Source organism: Primulina eburnea, chromosome 7 (assembly GCF_022965805.1).
Source record: "Primulina eburnea isolate SZY01 chromosome 7, ASM2296580v1, whole genome shotgun sequence".
NCBI lineage: Eukaryota > Viridiplantae > Streptophyta > Magnoliopsida > Lamiales > Gesneriaceae > Primulina > Primulina eburnea.
The window spans coordinates 5,773,691-5,793,684 of NC_133107.1; the positions used below are offsets into that span (position 1 = coordinate 5,773,691).

General features: G+C 34.4%; 3 protein-coding genes across 5 annotated transcripts; 1 reads left to right on the plus strand and 2 right to left on the minus strand.

The window, feature by feature from the left end:
• Positions 1-3,543: 3,543 nt before the first annotated feature.
• Positions 3,544-4,961, plus strand: LOC140836059 (mitogen-activated protein kinase kinase kinase 18-like). Its single transcript, XM_073201470.1, has one exon. The coding sequence runs from the start codon at positions 3,603-3,605 to the stop codon at positions 4,956-4,958; it is 1,356 nt and encodes a 451-aa protein (XP_073057571.1). The 5' UTR covers positions 3,544-3,602; the 3' UTR covers positions 4,959-4,961.
• Positions 4,962-7,761: 2,800 nt separating this feature from the next.
• On the minus strand, positions 7,762-8,537 carry LOC140836932 (uncharacterized). The gene has a single exon (XM_073202809.1). It carries the CDS (start codon positions 8,395-8,397, stop codon positions 7,948-7,950), a length of 450 nt encoding a protein of 149 aa, XP_073058910.1. The 5' UTR covers positions 8,398-8,537; the 3' UTR covers positions 7,762-7,947.
• A 380-nt stretch (positions 8,538-8,917) lies between these two features.
• LOC140836931 (uncharacterized) lies at positions 8,918-15,788 on the minus strand. Of its 3 annotated transcripts, none has more exons than XM_073202808.1 (14): positions 15,512-15,788; positions 15,322-15,380; positions 14,653-14,853; positions 14,141-14,238; positions 13,640-13,833; positions 13,342-13,517; positions 12,504-12,848; positions 12,361-12,425; positions 11,089-11,137; positions 10,843-10,999; positions 10,083-10,167; positions 9,938-10,007; positions 9,634-9,774; positions 8,918-9,556 (listed from the first exon to the last, which is right to left on the minus strand). In XM_073202808.1, the coding sequence occupies exons 1-14, from the start codon at positions 15,618-15,620 to the stop codon at positions 9,287-9,289; spliced, it is 2,019 nt and encodes a 672-aa protein (XP_073058909.1). In that variant the 5' UTR covers positions 15,621-15,788; the 3' UTR covers positions 8,918-9,286. The 3 variants fall into 3 exon arrangements, with proteins under 3 accessions (XP_073058909.1, XP_073058907.1, XP_073058908.1); XM_073202806.1 differs by having other exon boundaries at positions 15,322-15,386; XM_073202807.1 differs by having other exon boundaries at positions 14,141-14,228; positions 14,649-14,853; positions 15,322-15,386.
• Between the last annotated feature and the right edge of the window lie 4,206 nt (positions 15,789-19,994).

Genomic DNA, 19,994 nt, shown 5'->3' on the forward strand with positions numbered 1-19,994 from the left:
GTTGGTTAGGCCACTCAATTTTGGGGATTACAGATTGAAAAGATGAATAATTTCATTAGTATCACCGCCTACCATTAAGGGACCAAGGATTTAACTGTCAACGAACGCCTTCTATGGAGTTGGGGCGGTTGCATATTTTAAGCTGACAGAATCTACTTTCCAAGAAGGGGTTGAGTTGTTGCAACCTCTTGCTTTGCTTTATGTTATTCTTTCCAACGCTTTGGTTCAAACTCTTACGCCAAACTTTTGATGTTGCATTTTAAATGTTTTTTACAACCATGCTAGGTAGGAATTGACCAACTCGTCCTTCTCATTTTCGTTGCATTGTGTGAGGTTCTTAACTCTTAATCATTATTATAATACAATTTGATTGGAGTTAATTAATTGTAATGGAAAGCAAGTAAATGTGCTAATTATGATTATAATACTAAAAAAGAATATATAAATAAAGTCTCGGGTTAAACATATCACGGCATAATATAAGATCACACGTGACTGAAATCAACTACATATAAAAACTCATATCCAGGGGAGATACATTGAGATAAACTACTCAACCTCAATTCAGATGTGACTCCCTCTAGAAGTATCATCTCTGTTCTCCTGATAACCTAGATTACTAGTCATTTTCTACGCATAAAGACAACAACAACATCCGTTGGGAGGAGATCAAATGCTCCGTATGGAACATCCATAATATTAACAAGATGTATCTACACAATGGCATATGATATGCAATGTCTGCATGTCGTGGATACATTATGTCAAATATCAATTCACTGAGCATGTATCAGAATCAATCAAATCACTTTTCAAATCAATGATCGAGCAGACATACTGTCCTTAGTCAAGTATAAAGGAATATCTGTTTGATAGTATCGAGAAAGCCACATCAAATCCCAAATCACAATCAATCAATCATAGAAGCCACAAATAACTATATTTTTATGAAACATATGATGCCAAATATAGTATCGTACTCAAAACCTCATAATCAATCTCAAAATCCAATGATTCAATTAACTTATCCGTTCTGATTTAGTTGCTAAATCTATTTGCCATGTACCCTTGTTTGTAACTGTTTTAGTTGGAACATCATTTTAATGTTTGAATTCTTTGTCTTTATCACATCACATGGAGTAAGATATAATCTACAATAAATAAGGCATTATGTAATTGGGTATTTTAACAATAAATGTGGCCAAATCTCTTTTTTCAAAGTAAAAAAGATTGGCCGATGCATCTACTTTACCACCACAACTGCCATCCCAACCCCCCAATGCCAAAGATTCTCATTATTACGGCGATTTCTTCTTCCTTAATATATATCATTATGAAATCGTGCCCCATACAATCATTTGCATACGCACTCCTACTTAAATACCAAAATCAACACTGAAAATTTGATTAAAAAAAATAATGATGAATTTTTTATTTTTATTTTTTGGGTTTGGTAGTGAACAAAAGAAAGAAATTTCTTGTACATATACTTTTTTACAATATATAAGCATCTTTTGTAGTACTTTTTGTCCAATTATAATGAACTATATCAAGATTATTTTTTTTTTTTTTTTAAAATAAAGACTAGTTTTTCTTGAAACCAAATCCTTCCCTTAAAGGGGGAAAACAAATTAAATCTTGGTAGTAGGTCTCTTGTGAATCTTTATCTGTGAGACGGGTCAACCTGACCAATAGTCACAATAAAAAGTAATACTTTTTCATGGATGACTCCAATAAGATATCTGTATCACAAAATACGACCTGTGAGATCGTCTTACACAAGTTTTTATCAAATCTTGGACTATGCCATGAGTAAGACTTTGTTGAGTTTATGCTACAAGTTACAACAAGAGTAACAATCCTCTCATATTTTAATACTATATTTTATATAGAAGTGATCAATTAATATAGCATTACTCTATGTGTTGCTCTTGTACTTATGACCACTATGAAACTAATTTTGTGCACATTCAGATATGCAGATTAATGTCATCGAAAAACTTTTATATCTCCGATTGCGAGCAGACGCAAAGGCTTTAGCGGACACTCTACCAATAGAGAGAAGACAAAATTCCTAATTGAGGTCCATGTTAAATATGAGTTGAAGCAAGACGTGGAATGAGGAGTGACGTGACAATCTTATAAATTTAATTATATATTATTTTTAGTTTTTTTTATTTAAATTTAAAAGTGGATGACCGTCTATGGCCCATATCCGCCGCGCTTTTGGCCTTTGTTCGAATTTCCAAGATTTTGTATTCCTCGCGGAAAACTTTTGAGCATTTTCATATTAATTTCGTGCAACATTAATAAAAATTGACTTAGTGTCTTCGGTCATTGCACCTCAATCAACCTGAAAATTCCCCGAAAACTCGAAACTACAAAGAAAGATTATATTACTTTCTCTATCATTTTTACTAATGGGAGAAACAGTTTGTTTGTTTTAAGTATGTTAAAATCGTTCTTCTTTTTGTTCGGTTCAAGAACATCGATCTGTCTGTTTCTTGAATTTTCGTGGTATCCTTCGAATTTTATCGGAAAATAACATATATTATGATATTTTATTTTATATGTAGATGAGACTTTACAATTAAAATTAGTGAATAAGATTAAAATTGTGAGGTAAATTTTACTTATTATGTTATTATGTTTTATTTTTTCAAAAAAATACAGCTCCGTATTGTGGCAGTGTGTCTCCATGTGGACCGCAATTCATTGTTGCCAACCTAAGCCAACGTGCCAGACGGCCTATTCTCTTCGCTTACAATTCTTTGCGCCACGTGTCACTCTCTTTTACCTTCTATATATAATAATAGAATAGTTTTTTGATATAAAAATAATTTTATTTTATTTTATTTTTTTCTGGCATGAATTGAATCGAATCGAATCTCAAAAAATTATTTTGTGAGACGGTTTCATAAGAGTTTTGTGATAATAATAAGCTCAACATATGCCTGATTTGATAGAGAATGCGAACGATCATGTTTTTTATTCTTTCTATCAACACTTTCCTCGACAAACAAGTTATATAAAACTTGTCCGGTATAATTTATTAGGCTAACATAACTTACAGCCCGATTATTTACCAAATATGAACTCAGTTAACATCAGCATATTCCCTCGTCTTACAAAATAATAATAATAATAATAATAATAATAATAATAAGAAAATTAGAAGAAACTGAAACGAAAAGTGTATGGCCGTCGTCCTTGTATCGTGGAGGAGTACTCCATCAAGATTCTCACCGAAACTCTCATAAATAAATTAAATGCATTTTATTTTATTAGTATCACTTGACTTTAAAAGTCGAATCTTTTGCCTGATATTATCGTGTTTTAAGCATCAATATTTTGTGTGATTAATTTTAAAGCTACAAAAAATTTAATTTTGTTTTGAAATTTTAATTTTATTAATGATTAATTAAAATAATTAAATGTTTTTTTCCCCTCAAATACAGACATGTTTTCTTGGTTTTGAATTCACGAGTGTATATATATATATATATATGGTTCGACCCCAAGCACAAATTCAAAACCAAGAAAACAAAAAAAGCTTCACACTTCATCCATTCTCTCTCTCTCTTTCCCCCCCTTTGTGGATTATGGACTGGACAAGGGGCCCTCCGATCGGTAAAGGGTCCTCTGCGGCGGTGTATCTTGCCACCTCCGCTACCGGAGAGCTGTTCGCGGTTAAGTCCGCTGATATATCTTCTTCTATGTTGTTACAGAGAGAGCACTCTTTGATTTCTCAGCTTTCCTCTCCTTATGTAGTCAAATGCTTCGGTTCTGGTACTACTTTCGAGAACCATAAACCTGTTTACAATATTTTCTTGGAGTATGTCTCTGGCGGCACGATCTCGGAGCAGATTGCTAGGCAGGGTGGTTCGTTGGACGAAGGATTGATTCAATTCTACGCGCATCAGATTCTTCTGGGATTGAGTTATCTTCACCTGAATGGAATTGTGCATCGTGACATCAAGGGGCAAAACATATTGATTGGCGAAGATGGTGGGTTGAAGATAGCTGATTTCGGGTGTGCACACCGTGTGGAATCAAGCAACTTTTCGAAAGAAATGTTCGCCGGAACTCCGGCTTACATGGCCCCGGAAGTTGCTCGCGGTGAAGAGCAAAGCTTTCCTGCTGATATATGGTCTTTGGGTTGTACAGTGATTGAGATGGCCACAGGGTCTAATCCTTGGCCGGAGATGAAGGATCCTGCATCGGCCCTCTACAGAATCGCAAATTCAGGCGATGTCCCGGAAATTCCCGCCTTGTTTTCAGATAGCGGAAAGGATTTCTTGAGCAAGTGCTTGACAAGGGATCGGAATGAGCGGTGGACGGCGGCTGAGCTTTTGCAGCACGATTTTCTGGGTGGAAGTTGTGGAGAAATCAGGGAGGAGTTCACCAGGAAATCTCCGACTAGTGTCATGGATCAGGGCTTCTGGGATTCGTTGGAAGAATCTGATTCTTCAAGAAATGCAACGAACATTTCTTCTACTTTGGAATCTCCCGCGAACAGGATCAAGGATCTTTTTACAGACGTGCCTTTTTCATCAAATCTTAAATTTCCAGATTGGGCGCCGGCCGAGGATGACGATTGGGTGACGGTAAGATATTCTGCAGAGATCGAAGAATGTCGGGAATCAGTGAACCAAGATTCCGAACTAGACTCCATTGCTTCGGAATCCGACACGTCTTCGGGTGTTCGCGATGAAGATTTTCAGACCTCAATTGCCGTTGAGGATTCATTGTTTGATTGTTTTAACGTTGTAATTAGCGATCTTGATGGTGTCGATACAGTTCCAGTCATTTGCAGTAATGATACTGAGAAAGATGTTTCAGCCATTTTTGAGAGAATTTCAATGGAATCCTTTTCTCATAAAGATCAACTTTTACCTTTTTCTTCCATCTTTATCGTTTTAAAACAAAAAGTTCATCAAGTTATAAACTTTACGTGACTAACAAAAGGGAAAATTTATCCAAGAAATCGAATTTTGTGAATGATGAAGATAAGCAATGTAAGAGCTTCCGATTTACACCTCTCTCCATTTTGGATTAAAAAAAATCAAAATATAATAAAAACGGGGTTGAATTTAAAAATATTAATAAAGATAAGATTCAGAATTAAGAAACAAAGACATCAAAAAAGTGTCGGCGACGATCTCATAGGTCGTATTGTGTGAAACATATCTCTTATTTGAGACATCCATAAAAAAATATTATTTTTTATGCTAAGTGTATTACTTTTTATTGTGAATATCGGTAGCATTGACATGTCTCACAGATAAAGATTCGTGAGACAGTCGCACAAGAAACCTACTCAAAGTTGGCAAAAAACTTGTGTGAGACGGTCTCACGGGTCGTATTTGTAGAAAGATATCTTATTTGGTTCATCCATAAAAAAAATATTACTTTTTATTGTGAATATGGATAGGGTTGACTCATACCACAGATTAAGATCCGTGAGACAGTCTCACATGAAACCGACTCCTCAAAGTTTTATAACGAGAGTATAATTATAATTTTAAATAAAAGTTATTCAAATTAATTAGAAGTTAGTATATGGATCTCAACTTTAATTAAATAGTAAAATTTCAGTAGATCTCATGTGATGCAGTCTTACATATCTATATTCGAGAGACGAGTCGACTCGATCTATACTTGCACTGAAATATAAAAAAAAAAAAACAATATTGACTCGATCAACATAATATTTGTGTGGACGGCCCAACGTATACGACAAGTAAAAAATTATTGAAATATGGGTAGAGTGGAAGTAGAGATCAGCACCGCCCTGTCCACCAGGCGTTGCATTTCCCACATGGCGGTGGAGTTGACTTTGAGTTTCAGGAGTGAAAGAAGATGGTGTCAACACATATTGACTTTTTAAGAATGTCATGTAATATGAGGATTTGGTTAAGTGTCTAAATCCGATTGATCCAAGAAAGTCAACTCTTCTTTTTGATTGAAACTAATCCAACCAACAATCCCTTGCAAGTTTGGATAGGCCAGTTGGATGTTAGCGATGCAAAAACAAGAACAAAGGCATTTGCAAACATTGTATTAGGTGGAGATTCATGCAACATAAATTAATAACAAACAAGCAAAGATTTAGGACAAGTACTGATCAACTCCTGAATTCAATATCCAATTTTGTGTAAAGTCAACATACAAGTACTTGTCACATTGTAAACCTTTTAAGAAGTCTTTTACTTTTAATATAAACTATCTGTGTAGTTAGATGATATAGTCGGCGAGTAGGGATGGACATTCGGGTTTGGGTTTTAGGTTTTCGGCCTGATCGGTTCGGTTATTTTTCAAAATATAGTGTATTTACAGTAAACCCGTCCCCATTTTTCAGTTTCGCTACTCGAAATTAAGTCGGGTACACAATTATATATTAAATATATTTTTTGAAAAAAAATCGAGTTTTTTACTTTACTAACTTAAATTTATTCTGTAAGTTGATTTCCGAACCAACTTTTGTGTTCTTTCTTCCTCTTTGTTCTCTCTCGACAAATCGGTTTTGCCTTTTTTTTTTTCCCTTTAATAACTATATTGGTCTGCCTTTTAGGTTTTTAGGCTTTAAATTGTTGCTAAAAGCCTAAGATTTTAGTTAATATATAATTTTTATAATAATGATTTTAATTTCAGGTACCCGGTTGTCGGAATTTCGGCTATCCAAAATATTTCGGGCTGGTTTCGACTACCCGAACCGACACCACCCCTAATTTCGAGCATGCAAATCGAAATCGAGTGTCGAGTAGTTAATTTCATTAAAATTTGGAGTTTTCAACCTTAAAGAAATTGTCACCGTAGACAACATTTGAGATTATTTATGTGACATTTGGAGTCGAAATTCTCACACTAGAACGAGAGATATAAAAGATTTGATATATATATATATATATATATATATATATATATATATATATATATATATATATATATATATATATATTACTAATATCAACAAAGTGTATCTTCTTTTCGGAAGTTCATCATTTAAAAGCTCTAAAGTTAAGCATGCTACGCTTGACTTATAGCAATTCTATGATGAGTGACCCCTGAGAACCTTCTCAGGATATATGTGAGTGATGACATAAAAATGTTAGAAAGACAACTGTTGGTACAATAGAGACAATCGTCAAATATGGAACGTTACAATTTATCTTCAAAAATTATATTTTTGATCATGTTATCGAACAATTCATATAGTGAAAATGACTATAATAAAAAAAAATAAAAAACAGTAAACTAAAATCGTGAATTGACCGACATCATAATAAAATGAAAAACATTAAAATTAATAGATAAAAAAAATGTAGTTTCTCCGGTTATCTCTAGTAATTAGAGCTTGAATTGTGTGGTTAGCAAGGGCGGAGGCTTCTCTTGAGTTTCTACAGAATTAACCGGTCGTCTTACGCGAAAACTCTTAATCTAATTCGGAGTTCTGTATTTTATGTATCGGTCCATCTTCTTGTTTGTTAATTTGTGGGATATATTGCCAAACCTAAATAAGGTGTGTTTGCAAAAGATTATGTATATATCGATATTTGATTTAATTTCTAGAGGTAGAAAAATACATTTCCAGAAAATAAACCGAATACAGCCATATTTCCTCGATTCCAAATCAGTGTTAGTATAACCATTTTTTCAAGTCTTTAATTCATGAAATATGAAATGATTTTTGATATATTCAGTTATCTAACACAAATATGATAAATTGTGTGACAAATAATAAAAACAAATTCATAAGTCATAAACAAATTTTGTACGAATTTCTGATAGAATTTGTTCTTTCAATTCGATCGATAAATATAAAAAAGATAGATGGAAAGTAATTGAATATAGAGCTTCTTCTTACATAGTTTATTTAAACATTAAAAATTTCACATTGTTGTTTGTATTAATAGAGGATGTTTTTTGTAGTAGACCATGCATGCATCAAGGAAATCCACCACCTCCACCTGCTCCTCCGCCAAACCCATACCCGGCGCCACCACCGCCCGAACCACCTCCACCGCCTCCACCAAAGCCTCCTCCAACTCCGCCGCCACTCCCCACTCCACCACCGAAGCCAGCCCCTCCACCATAACCAGACCCCCCACCAACACCACCGCCACCACCACCTCCATATCCTCCGCCACCCCCTAATCCTCCACCACCACCTCCTGCGCCTGCCCCTCCACCAAAGCCAGAGCCGCCACCCAGTCCTCCGCCACCTCCACCGCCTCCACCACCCCCTCCTGCCCCAATGCCACCATATGCTCTTGGTACAGATCCAGGGCCGTGAAAGAAATTCTTGTCATCATCAAACGAACCTTGGAGCTTCCTTGCATCACCCTCCCCAAAAAGCACACCCAAAAGCACGAGAAGCAAAAAAGTACGAGTCATGATATCACTCGGTAACTTTATATGAAACCCAATCAACTTCTGATGAATCCGGAACTCAAAATCAGGTGTTTATATAGAGAGACAGAACAACAAACTTTCAACGTTACGGTTGAGTATTCCCCCACTGTCTTTTTCTTCTCGATCGCGTAACATTTAATGAAGTTAGCTGCAATTTATCTTTACTATATAGCTTCTCTTGCTTTGAGCCACAGAAGAACGTAAATACATAGCTGGCATTGCCATTTTCAATTAATGAAAGATGATGTAAAGCTCACCATTTCTGGTTATGCAGGGACTTTTGATCTGGAAATTGCATGAGTACTACTTATTTCAGAAACTTTAAGTTGGAAGGAATACCGGTGCAGTGCTACTTTTATAAGCATAATATTAATTGTGTTGATAAGCTACAACGTGGGTGGTCCTTGGAATGGTCCGTAAGATCGTAAGAAGTGAGGCTAGCTTTTTTGTTCATAAATTGAAATGGATAAAAGTGAAATATAAGAAATCTGCACAACAGAAGTTCTATGCTGCACCTGAGTTTGACTCGGCCAGGCAATTTTACACATCAATCAATCACTAAAATGATGAGATTAATATTTGAAGTACTACAGAGAATTATCTGGAGAGCTTGTCTCATGTAGAAACCGACTAACTTGAAATGAGAGATTTGGAGACGTACCACCGACTAGATGGAAATGTAATATACCTTCTAACTTTAAGGACTATCAATTTTTCAAACCTTAATAGTGATGAATCAGGAAACCAACAGGCTTCAACTGCTCCATTCATGAATCGAGCTGTTCTATTTCTAAGACGCTGAGAAAAAAAAGATATCAAAAGAAACTTGTACATTTTTTATTGTTCTTGAAAAATATACGCAATTTAATGATTATACAATTGTCTCATTATTGTCGACAGAGGAAGAAGCACTGGGCTTTGGGGGCTTCTTAGAAAATATTGAGAATGGCTGGAGCAAAGGGTTCTTCTCCTCGTTATTTTTGGATGGAGTTTTTGACGAGCTCCTACTTTTGCCACCAAATATTAAGCCAAGCTTCTTGAAACGGTTTCTCAGGTCACCCACCGAAGTTTCTTCAGGCAGATTGGTGATCTTAATAACTTCGTCTTGATTTAATAGCATTGTCTCCATTGTTTCATAAACCTGCGATGAATGTAATAGCAAATTGTCTTAATAGTTGCATCTGACAATATCACTGGCCTTGACTGCATAAAACTTACCTGGCATATGTCATCAAGTTTCTCGACCCATAATTTTCCTTGACAAGTTGAAACCAAATAGTTCTTGCACTCGTTGAACAAATTCGACAAGCTGGGACTTGTAGAGAGAGTGGCCTCAGCAATTACTAGCCCCGAACCCAACTGGAAATTTAGAAAAGAGATATCAAGAGTCACGTAGTTATTAAAAGCTCAACAGAGGAACATCTGGTTTAATGTACATCAAGGTGCAACTCAAGGAGCAGTTGTTCCATCAAGTGTGCACCTTGGACGTGAGGCTTGCAATTTGAAGTCTTGAAGAACTTACAGCAGCAATGAAGAGCTGCTTGAAAATCTCAGAAGGTGAGACATCATCCAGATAGTTCAGTATACCTTCCCTACATAAGTGTTGCAACGTTGCTTATCCACAAAAAATTCAGATTATGATATTATTGATATTTTGTGAAGCTTACACGGCTAAATCCTCGTCATAAAGAGGAGATTGTCTCACTGCTGGCACAGGTTTGGATGTTTCCCACAGTTCACGCCACAAATTGCCTAGAAATCAAGTCATGAATTTGATTACACAATATATTTAGAACATAAATGAGTGAGAGGCATTGTTCTTGACATGTATTTGTAAAACAATGGCCTTGCATATCAATCACTCTCAAATAGGAAGCAATGTTTCTGAGTAAACCAATGTGGAACCGTTTATATTTCACTGCCTTTTCCACTAGCACATCAAGTAATATTTCCCTTGGGTAAACTCTAATGTAACTTAAAACATGAGTTGCAAAGACCTCCTGATTTTATTCCTAATAAAATCGAAATCTATAAATTAAATTTTTTCTATTGCTCAAAAACAATGATTTTCAACTACAGCATTTCATCAAAACATCAAAAGGTAATAAATAAATTGTTATTAGCCTTGTCTGCTGCCATATAATTCAACCCTGCCCACTTGTAAAACCAAGGCAAGAATAAATTTAAGAAAACCAATCATCCACAGTGTATGTAAATTTCGAAAACCAAACTTCTTTCCTACAAGCTGCGACATACCACAGCGTGCTTAAATACCATTCTCATCAAAATCAAGGGAATCCTCGTTTAACATCTAGAACTCGTTGAAAATAAGAAATGTTTCACCAGAGGGAACTTATCTGTCTTCAAATACTAAAAAGAACAGCCAATGCAGATGATTAGTTACACGCAGCCTTATAAGAGTATTACCTTCCTTTTGCATTCGCTGACTAAGTTGTCCTTTGACAGACGACACATCACCACAACCAGGGGTATCAATCAAATCACTGCTGGAATCATTTTCCATCCAATCGGGAGGAGAGTGCCATCTAACAAAATCTTCTAACATGCAACCAGGATTTGCGGCCTGACAAAAATAGCAGTGCCAATTAGGAATGAAAAGTATCAAAGTTTTCCCATAGTCTAAGTTTCCAAGGGCATCATCATGAAACATACCTTGAAGGCCTGCATGTCTGAAAGAAGTTGGGAGCATCCTGCTCCAAGACTGACCAAATAAAAGCAGGCAACTCAAGTCAGAAAATGCAGTTAAGAATATAAGAGAGACAAAGGTCTTCAGTCCTCAAAATTGTCATTAGAAAATTGGTATATCATACACCTTTTCTTTAAATTGGAATGCCTGCACTTAGGTGGAGTACCATAGAAACTGAATCACAAGGTGAAAATTTCCACATTATTTACATGCAGGCCTTCAAGGAGAATCATTGTGGCAAGAAAATAGATTTGCACAGATAATAAGTAAGCCCTCAAAATAAAATCAAAGAAACTTTAACTAATGCGGCAAAACACAATTCCCAATGCACAAGTATTCGAAAAAAATTGCCAACTTGAACTTCCGATCATTAGAAAGAACATAAATCTAATGTCAACTTTATAGAACTAGTAAACTATTTCCAATGTCTTACTTGATTGAACTAGTAAACTATTCCCGTCTAGGGAGATACAAATCCATTGATGTTCAATAAGTTCAACGAAGAGGAAAACTCTTGTCTTTCAGCCTGTAAAATCTAGAGATGCTCGATAATTGAATAAGCTTTTCTAATATTCCTCCTTTTGTTATTTGTCCAAGTCGTCAAACCTAACCTAGAAGTCCCACTATCTTTAGGCACTGGTCAAAAGCCCAGGTGTTAAAAACTTAAACCAAGTCACGGTTTGATGAACTGAATGCTTCCAAATATTCATTTTATCAGTAATTTTAGTCACATACCAAGATCTTGCTGATGCATGAAAATATGAATAAAATTGACAGAGTAGCAACTCCGAAGACAGAACATGCACCGTATGAATTGCTGTCAATTGACATGATTATTCAACTACTATCTCGTTCCATCTATGACTATCGGCCTGCATGCACAAACACTTGATGCAGAGACACAGCAGCATCCAGGGACATGCAACAGAAGATGAAGCTAGATAAAAACTCAGTGCTTATTATTTGCCGTTATAGAATTTTTTTCCCAAGGTATCATGTGAGACAATGCCAGTTACCACAAGATAAGATATCAACACAGTCTTAAAACACAACATGAAAAAAAGTGATGACCCACGTGATTCTCACCATGTTGGATTACTCTGATCCACCAGATCCAGAGAAACAATGTTTGTCGAAACAAAGAAGTCATTAAAAGTTTGATGATAATGAAAAGGATTAAATGCCTCGAGCGCAACTGCCAAACCATATCAGGTCAAAGGTAGTTTGCTTTTACTAACCTCCCAGTTCGAAGTACAAACTCCTCTGTTTCCTTGATAAGGTCTTCTGTTAGCAAAGGCGGTTCCTATAAGTATGTGCATAAACCAAAATGAGAAATGATGTAAACATTATTTCATTATCGTATGATCTATGTTTGACCAACCTGCATCACAGGTGAATACACAGATTCCCCAGTTTCGAGCATTGTCAAATTTTCACATTCTTTATCAGCTCCTAATCGAAGCACAAGTTCTCCAGACTTAGTTCTTGCATAAATATTCGGATCTAAGGGGACTGTGCCTTCAGAAGCTGAAGATTCCTCAGCCATTGAACTGGCTTGAGCTGTGACACTGTCTAATGATTCAATGGCAGCAGAATAGCGTCTTTTTCTGGAAATGCAACAGTTAATGACCTGCAACTGCTGATATAAAAGACATGAATTCAGGTCTGGGATATCGTCTGGTGGAATTCCAGGTATATACTGTCCTTGATACCAAAGTCTTCTCAGCTGTAGAAGTAAAATAATAGAGTAAATACATTACGATATAAAAATTTCAAAGAAGGCCAGCAGAAATTCATCTGATTTGAAAATTCAAATAAGTGGAGAGAGCAGACAAGCAAAGTCATGCATATCACAAAGTATGGAATTCTATGTTCCGAACTATTTTGGTAGGGCTAGAAGAAAGGAAATTCACAAGTTTTATTTGAATCCACTATCCATCTGATACTTCAAAAATCTCAATTTGATATCTTATTATATTGCCAAAAAATTTTTTGCACATGTTTCCCAAAACAAACCTTCCTCTTGGAGCTTGTTTATCAACAAAAACTATTATTCACTTCAACTTTAATGAGGGATGCAACGGGATTGTAGAAACTTCAGATATTTAAGACGAGCAAAATATTCTTCATCCTTGACAACAAAACGAATGAATGTGTCATGATCCAAAGCCAATACATGATAATGCAGATTCAACTTCAATTATGTTAAGTACACTTACTTCATCAACCACCCTGGACCAAAAAGATGCCATTTTTCGCAGTGTTTTTAAGCAGCCAATTGCTTCAGAGAGCTTAACGACAAAACTTTCTACAGGAGCACCATGAATATCCTTAAGTAAAGATGCAGCTGTCTGTGCTTCCAAACCAGAAAAAGTCCTCCCCGAAAAGCTTCCTTCTGCAAGTATCTTGCAGATATTGCACCAAAAGTGAAAATCAACATAGATTATGGAGCTGAAAATTATTCATTTTAGCCTTCATATCTAGACAGGCAGGCTTTCAGACAATCAAATTGTATACCTGTGTTAAGCAATGCATTTACAACAGATACTACTTTCTCATCAGCACCAAACTCACTGGTCCACTTATCTTCCTTTTCACGTAGCACAAGTGACTTCATCGCTGAAAAACTCATACTCGCTCTCTCTCTGATTGGTGATGAGCCTCTGGATGAGGCAATGAGATCTTTCATGGAGTTGTAGCTTATACCAGTCCTGAAATGCAGCAAAAAACAGAACTATGGCAGCTTTCAATAGTTACAGCAATAGGCTCATCACAGACATGTCAAGCATCAATGTATTTATGCAAGAATGATGAATGAGAAATTAAAAAAAAATCCATTTCAGCCATATCTTTAATGAGCCTACTCAAAATCCTTATCTCCAAATAGAGCTATTTGATTTCTTACATCACGGGCAGCATAGATAGCCATTGACCTCAACTCTAATTTTGAATGCCACCAGTAAGGGTAGACAAAATGAAAGCATATAAGTTCCAGACTCTAACCAGGAAAATTCTTACTCAATTGCCACAGCCAACTGTTTCACAATGGCTGAAGATGGTATGATATCTGTGATTGCATTTTTTGAACCTTCGGGTATAACTCCCTCTTCTGAACCCTGTAAGGCATCAAACTTTCCTTGATAAATGAAAAGGAGAAACTCTATAGTCTATACTTTATACTTCAATAAACTTTGTCATTTCAACCATGAATATTTCAACCATTAATAGGAATGAGAACACCAAACACGGTCAGAAACTGTAATTTTAGCCCACAAAACATAAAACATATTATAATTTGGCAAATTTCATATCAACAAAAAGAATAAATAAGGCTGTTTCAATATTACATTTCAACGAGTGGACTATGTATGACTGCATCGGACGTCAAAGTGACCACAAAGTAGAAAATACCATTTGTAGTATGGACAAATCACAAATGGATAAATTCAAGCTTTTGACTAATCGAACATGATAATGGTAAATGCCTTTAAAACGAAATGAAATGGCTCAAAATAAGAAGAACGACTTACATTGGAAGGAGAGAATTCTCTCTCACCCATAAAGTATAAATTTTCATCGAAAATTGCATATGCCATCGTTGAATTACCAGGCTTTTCAAAATCCTCAGGTCCCTTTTTGCCTATTCCTATCTTTTTCAATCTCTCATGCCAGTCTTGCTTGGTTTTTATAGGCCTAGGCCTCTCTCTTTGAGTCTTTGTTTCATGGAAATCCTTAAGTACAAGAATGAACAAAATATATCTAAATAATTTACCAACAAATTCAGCATCGTAATATTAATAGCATTTAAAACAATCACGATATCATGAACATTCAGATTCACAGTACATAATCTTCCCCACCATTTATATAAATGAAAACTTCCACATCAGTACAAAAACATAAATACGCATTCGCATGCATATAAGATGCTAAGGTAGAAAAGGCCTTCAAAATATTTTTAAAAAATAACTATTTCACGCAGTCATACGCTCCACTGAAGGAAACTGACAAAGAAATTCAAATTCAGATTAAAAAAAAATCAAATCCTAACTCAAGTTCCATCACCTCGTTATTACAATCATCTAGACGAGGCTTAATTCAGGTGAAGAGCCTCTTCATACAATTTCATTCACCCTGTCAAACATCCTCCACAATCGAAACAGGATTCAAATCGAATCAGAGAAGAGAAACGTAATCACCTTCGGTGCATCAGCATCCTGTAGGAACACGGGCGTTGATTCTCTCGGCACTTGCTCATCTAAATCTTCTCCGATATAATTAAATTCCAATAAATAAATAAAAAAATAGTAATGAAATCCTAACTTTAGGAAATGAAGTTAGCGTGCATAAACTGACAAGTATCGGACGATAGTGTGTGCGCGTGCGTACCTCGATGGGTGATGGAATCGGGTTTCTTAATATCCGTGAAAACTTTCTCCGCTTTAGCGGCCGCAGAATGAATGGCTGTCCTGGCTCTGGACACGAATGATCCCTCCATTGCCCACGTGCTCAAGCAGGAATCAACGAAATCGACGCCATGCTCGTGGAATGCGGAACAGAGATTGGAGGGAATTCAGAAAATCAACGATCTAGTGAAGGTGGTCACTGAATTGGACCATGGTTCGTCTTCGAGGGCAAAATAAAAATCAATCGGGGGATGGATGAATGAATCACAAATTATAAAACAAAAATTAATTAAGACTTATAAGTGAAATTTTTGCCTAAATTTTTGTATAGTTCTAAAAATAAAACGGTATTCAAATTTGATTTATAAAAATGTACAGGTATTCAAATATCAATAGGTTTTGAATGACTCCAAAATGTTGATAGACTTTTCATGATATAATTTTATTAATTACAAAAATTAAAGCATAAGATATAACCGTAAAGAGTGAGTCTCATAAGAGATCGGATCTTAATCTGTGAGACGGTCAACTCTAATCATATTCACAATAAAAGATAATATTTTTGGCATAAAAAATAATATTTTTCATGAACAACCCAAATAAGAGATTCGTCTAACAAATATGACCCATGAGACCGTCTCACACAAGTTTTTACCAATTATAAAATATCAAAAAAAATATTTTTAATTCAAAGTAATGATTTAGATGCATATTTAATTGAAAAATCTCTTACTGAATTTTATTTATATTAAAAATAATATTATAACACAAACTAAATGTATATTCTTTTCGCATCCATACATTGTTTTTCTTTTATTTGGATTTTTTAAATTAAAATTATATTTATTAAAATTTTAATTAAAAAAATATTACATTACATAACAAAGAATTATAATATTTTAATAACTCATAATTAAAAATAATATTTTAGTTTAAAATTAAAATTATTAATATCATTTATTTTATTTTTTTTATTTCAATCATAAAATCTCGTAAAACTAAAATTATATTTATTAAAATTTTAATTTAAAAAATATTACATTACATTGCAAAGAATTATAATATTTTAATAACTCATAATTGAAAATAATATTTATTTAATAATAAAATTTAATTTATTATTAAATATTATATAACATTTGATATTTAATTTTTTTTATACTTTTAGTTCGTCTACATTTTATTTTTTATTATAAATCGAAATTCTTACAAATGATAGTGGATAAAAAAATTATTAACTTGAATATATATATATAAATGAATGTGTGATTGATACATAATTTTATAAGTTTATCAACAAATATATAAGAATAACGATAATGAACCAAATATTTAAAATTTTATAAAGTTCAACATTTATGTGGATGACATGTTGGTAGCAGGCCCCAACAAAGATCAGATCCAAGGATTGACTAGGGAATTTTATATGAAGGACTTGGGATTAGTAAACAAGTTTCTATGAATACAGGTTCATCGAAACAGAAGTAACAGAAAACTTTGGATTTCTTAGAAAAGTTATTTGAAGAAAGTCTTGCAACGCTTCAACATGCAAGATAACAAGCCAATATCGACCTCTCTTCATGTTAACTTCAAGTTATCATCTGAGATGTGTCATAATAGTGAAGTAGAGAGGATGAAGATGTCTCGAGTACCATATGCATCAATAGTGGGAAGTTTGATGTTCGTCATGATCTGTACAAGACCGGGTTGCTCAAGCAGTGTGAGCAGTTAGTCTGTATATGACGAATCCTGGACAAGAGCACTGTCAAGAGGATCTTTAGATACAATAAAGATACCTCTAAGGTGGGCATAGTTTGGTTAAAACCGAAATAACCGACCGAACTGAAAAATTCAGTTTAAATGGTTCGGTTTTTCGGTCGGTTACGGTTTCAAAATTAAAGAAATTCAGTTTTTCGGTTCGGTTTACAGTTTTGATCATCAGAAAACCGAAATAACCGAACCGGACATATTATATTTAATTATAGGGTTTTTTTTTGTATAATGGGCTAATGGGCCTTAGGCATGTGACAAGTCCAATATTGATAATTGGAAGTTCGAATTGTTATTGAAGCTCATATTGTTAAATATATTGAGATTTGAGATGCAAAATCTATGTGCATTTTGAAAGTTTGAGACTTGGAATTTAATAAATGTGTATCTTTTTATTGAAGAGCTATTGTTTGAAATTGTATTTCAAATTGTTATTGAAGCTTAGATTGTTGAGTCATAAGTGTATTGTAATCATATATGTTCTACTCATCTACTATCATTGTTTCTTTTATATGTGTTGCATCTATCAAGTATCAAGTGATATACAATTTACTTCTTAACAAAATATTATATATCCGTATATAACCGATCATATAACTGAAACGTATTACAAAAATACGGACCGAACCGTAATAAAATGGTTTGATTTTGGACCAGATATATTCAAAACCGAAAACCGAACCATTATAGAGAAAAACCGGACCGAACCGACCGACGCCCACTCCTAGGTAGCTCAAATGGTGCGTTATGTTATGGAGAATCAGATTTTACACTCAGGGGCTATGTTGATTCAGATTATGCAAGTGATCTTAATAAGAGGAAATCTATTACTGGTTATGTGTTTACACTTGCGAGGAGACCAGTAAGATAGGTTTCAAAACTGCAAACATTTGTGGCATTATATACAACAGAGGCAGAATACATGACAACTACTCAAGCTTGCAAGGAGATAATATGGATTAAAAAGTTATTGGAGGAGACAAATGGGGCACAAACAAGAGAATGTTCCTTTGTTTTGTGACAGTCAGAGTGCCTTGCACATTGCGAAGAATCCAACCTTTCATTCTAGAACGAAATACATTGAAGCCAAATTTCACTTCGTGTGGGAAGTAGTAGAAGAATGAAGCATGTATATGCAGAAGATTCATACAAAAGATTACATAGTTGATTTCTGACCAAGCCAGTGAACACTGATAAGTTTGAGTGGTGTAGATCTTCAAGTGGCATAGCGGAAACGTAAGCAGTAGATAATGTCAAGATTGAAAGAATTTGTGGAGATGTATTTGATTCTCAATCAAATCTCCAAATGGATGAAATGTTGGTAAGTGATTTGTCAAAGAAAATGGATAGACGAACAATAAATTCATTGAATGCATTTAAGTTGGGGCAGACTTCTTTGAATATGCAATGGAGAACTCGAACATGATATTTACCTTCTCGTGTTCACAAGCCAGGGTAGAGCTCTCCTCCATCAGTTGAAATCATCACATCTCAAGCTTCCTCTTGAGTTTTCTTATTCCTCCTATTAGTTCTATAATATTTGTGAGGTGTTTGTTCTCCTGTATTAAGAGAGTGTGCGTTCTCTTTGGAAACATAGTGAATGAGTTGTACATCATAAAATATTTTAGTGGAAGGCTTTTCATCTTGCCCATAATTTTACCCTAATAATTTTTATGGGTTTTCCACGTAAATCTCGATGTCCATTTTAAACTTTATTTTCATATTTATTATTTTAAACTTTATTTTTATATTTATTATCTCAAATTACTGTACGTGAGACTAATAGCTTCTAATGCTGCAACATATGTGTGGACCCCTGGTTGTACTCGTTGGACCATAAATTTACTTGTTCATTGCACTCATCGGTCTTATTCCTGAGTGATCTTTGCTTACCCGTTGAACAAGAACTTGTGAGCGCCTTAGGCCCTGTAGTCCCTAAATACAATGAGGACGGAGCGGCATGTGTTGCATTTGTAGTTTGCAATGGTCAAGAATGTCATTGCTAGCAATTACAACTGGAAATAGTGATTTTGCCAAGTGTTCCTCGGCAGCAATCGATCCCAGTTCTTGCACCAGTGACGGTAGAAAAGTGAGTCACTTGCTTTGCTGATGAGATTGTTTGCTCACAATATAAACACAATAAAGTTTAAAAATAACAAGCGGGGATAGCGTGTTCGATCCACGTTCACCGCAATTTATTAATGTTTTTGCATGTTTTAACAAATTATCCCCCCATTAAATAAATTAATAAAAAAACTTTATAATTCAAAGTTGTCTAAAACATTAAAATTTCCCGATACTTATACATATCATGATTTTTATTGTTTTCATAATTATTTTCTTGAAAAGTTTTTGTTTTTTTAATATTTGACAAATTTGATTTAACATAAAGTATTTGTCCAAAAATCTCTAAAATTTATTTTTTTAGAATTTTCACTTTAATTATTTTTATTCGTATAATATTTTATTTTGATTTAAAATATGAATATTCAATGGGTTTTCTATTATTTTAATCTGATTTTTGCTCATTATAATTTAGAAAAAATATGATTTAATATGTGACAAATTTGATTTATTAGTATCAAATTTAATTGCATTTTAACTACTTTTATTTTATTAATATTTTTATTTTAATTTTAAAATATGAAATTATTATTTTTATTATATATAATTTAATTGACACTATTATCACACAA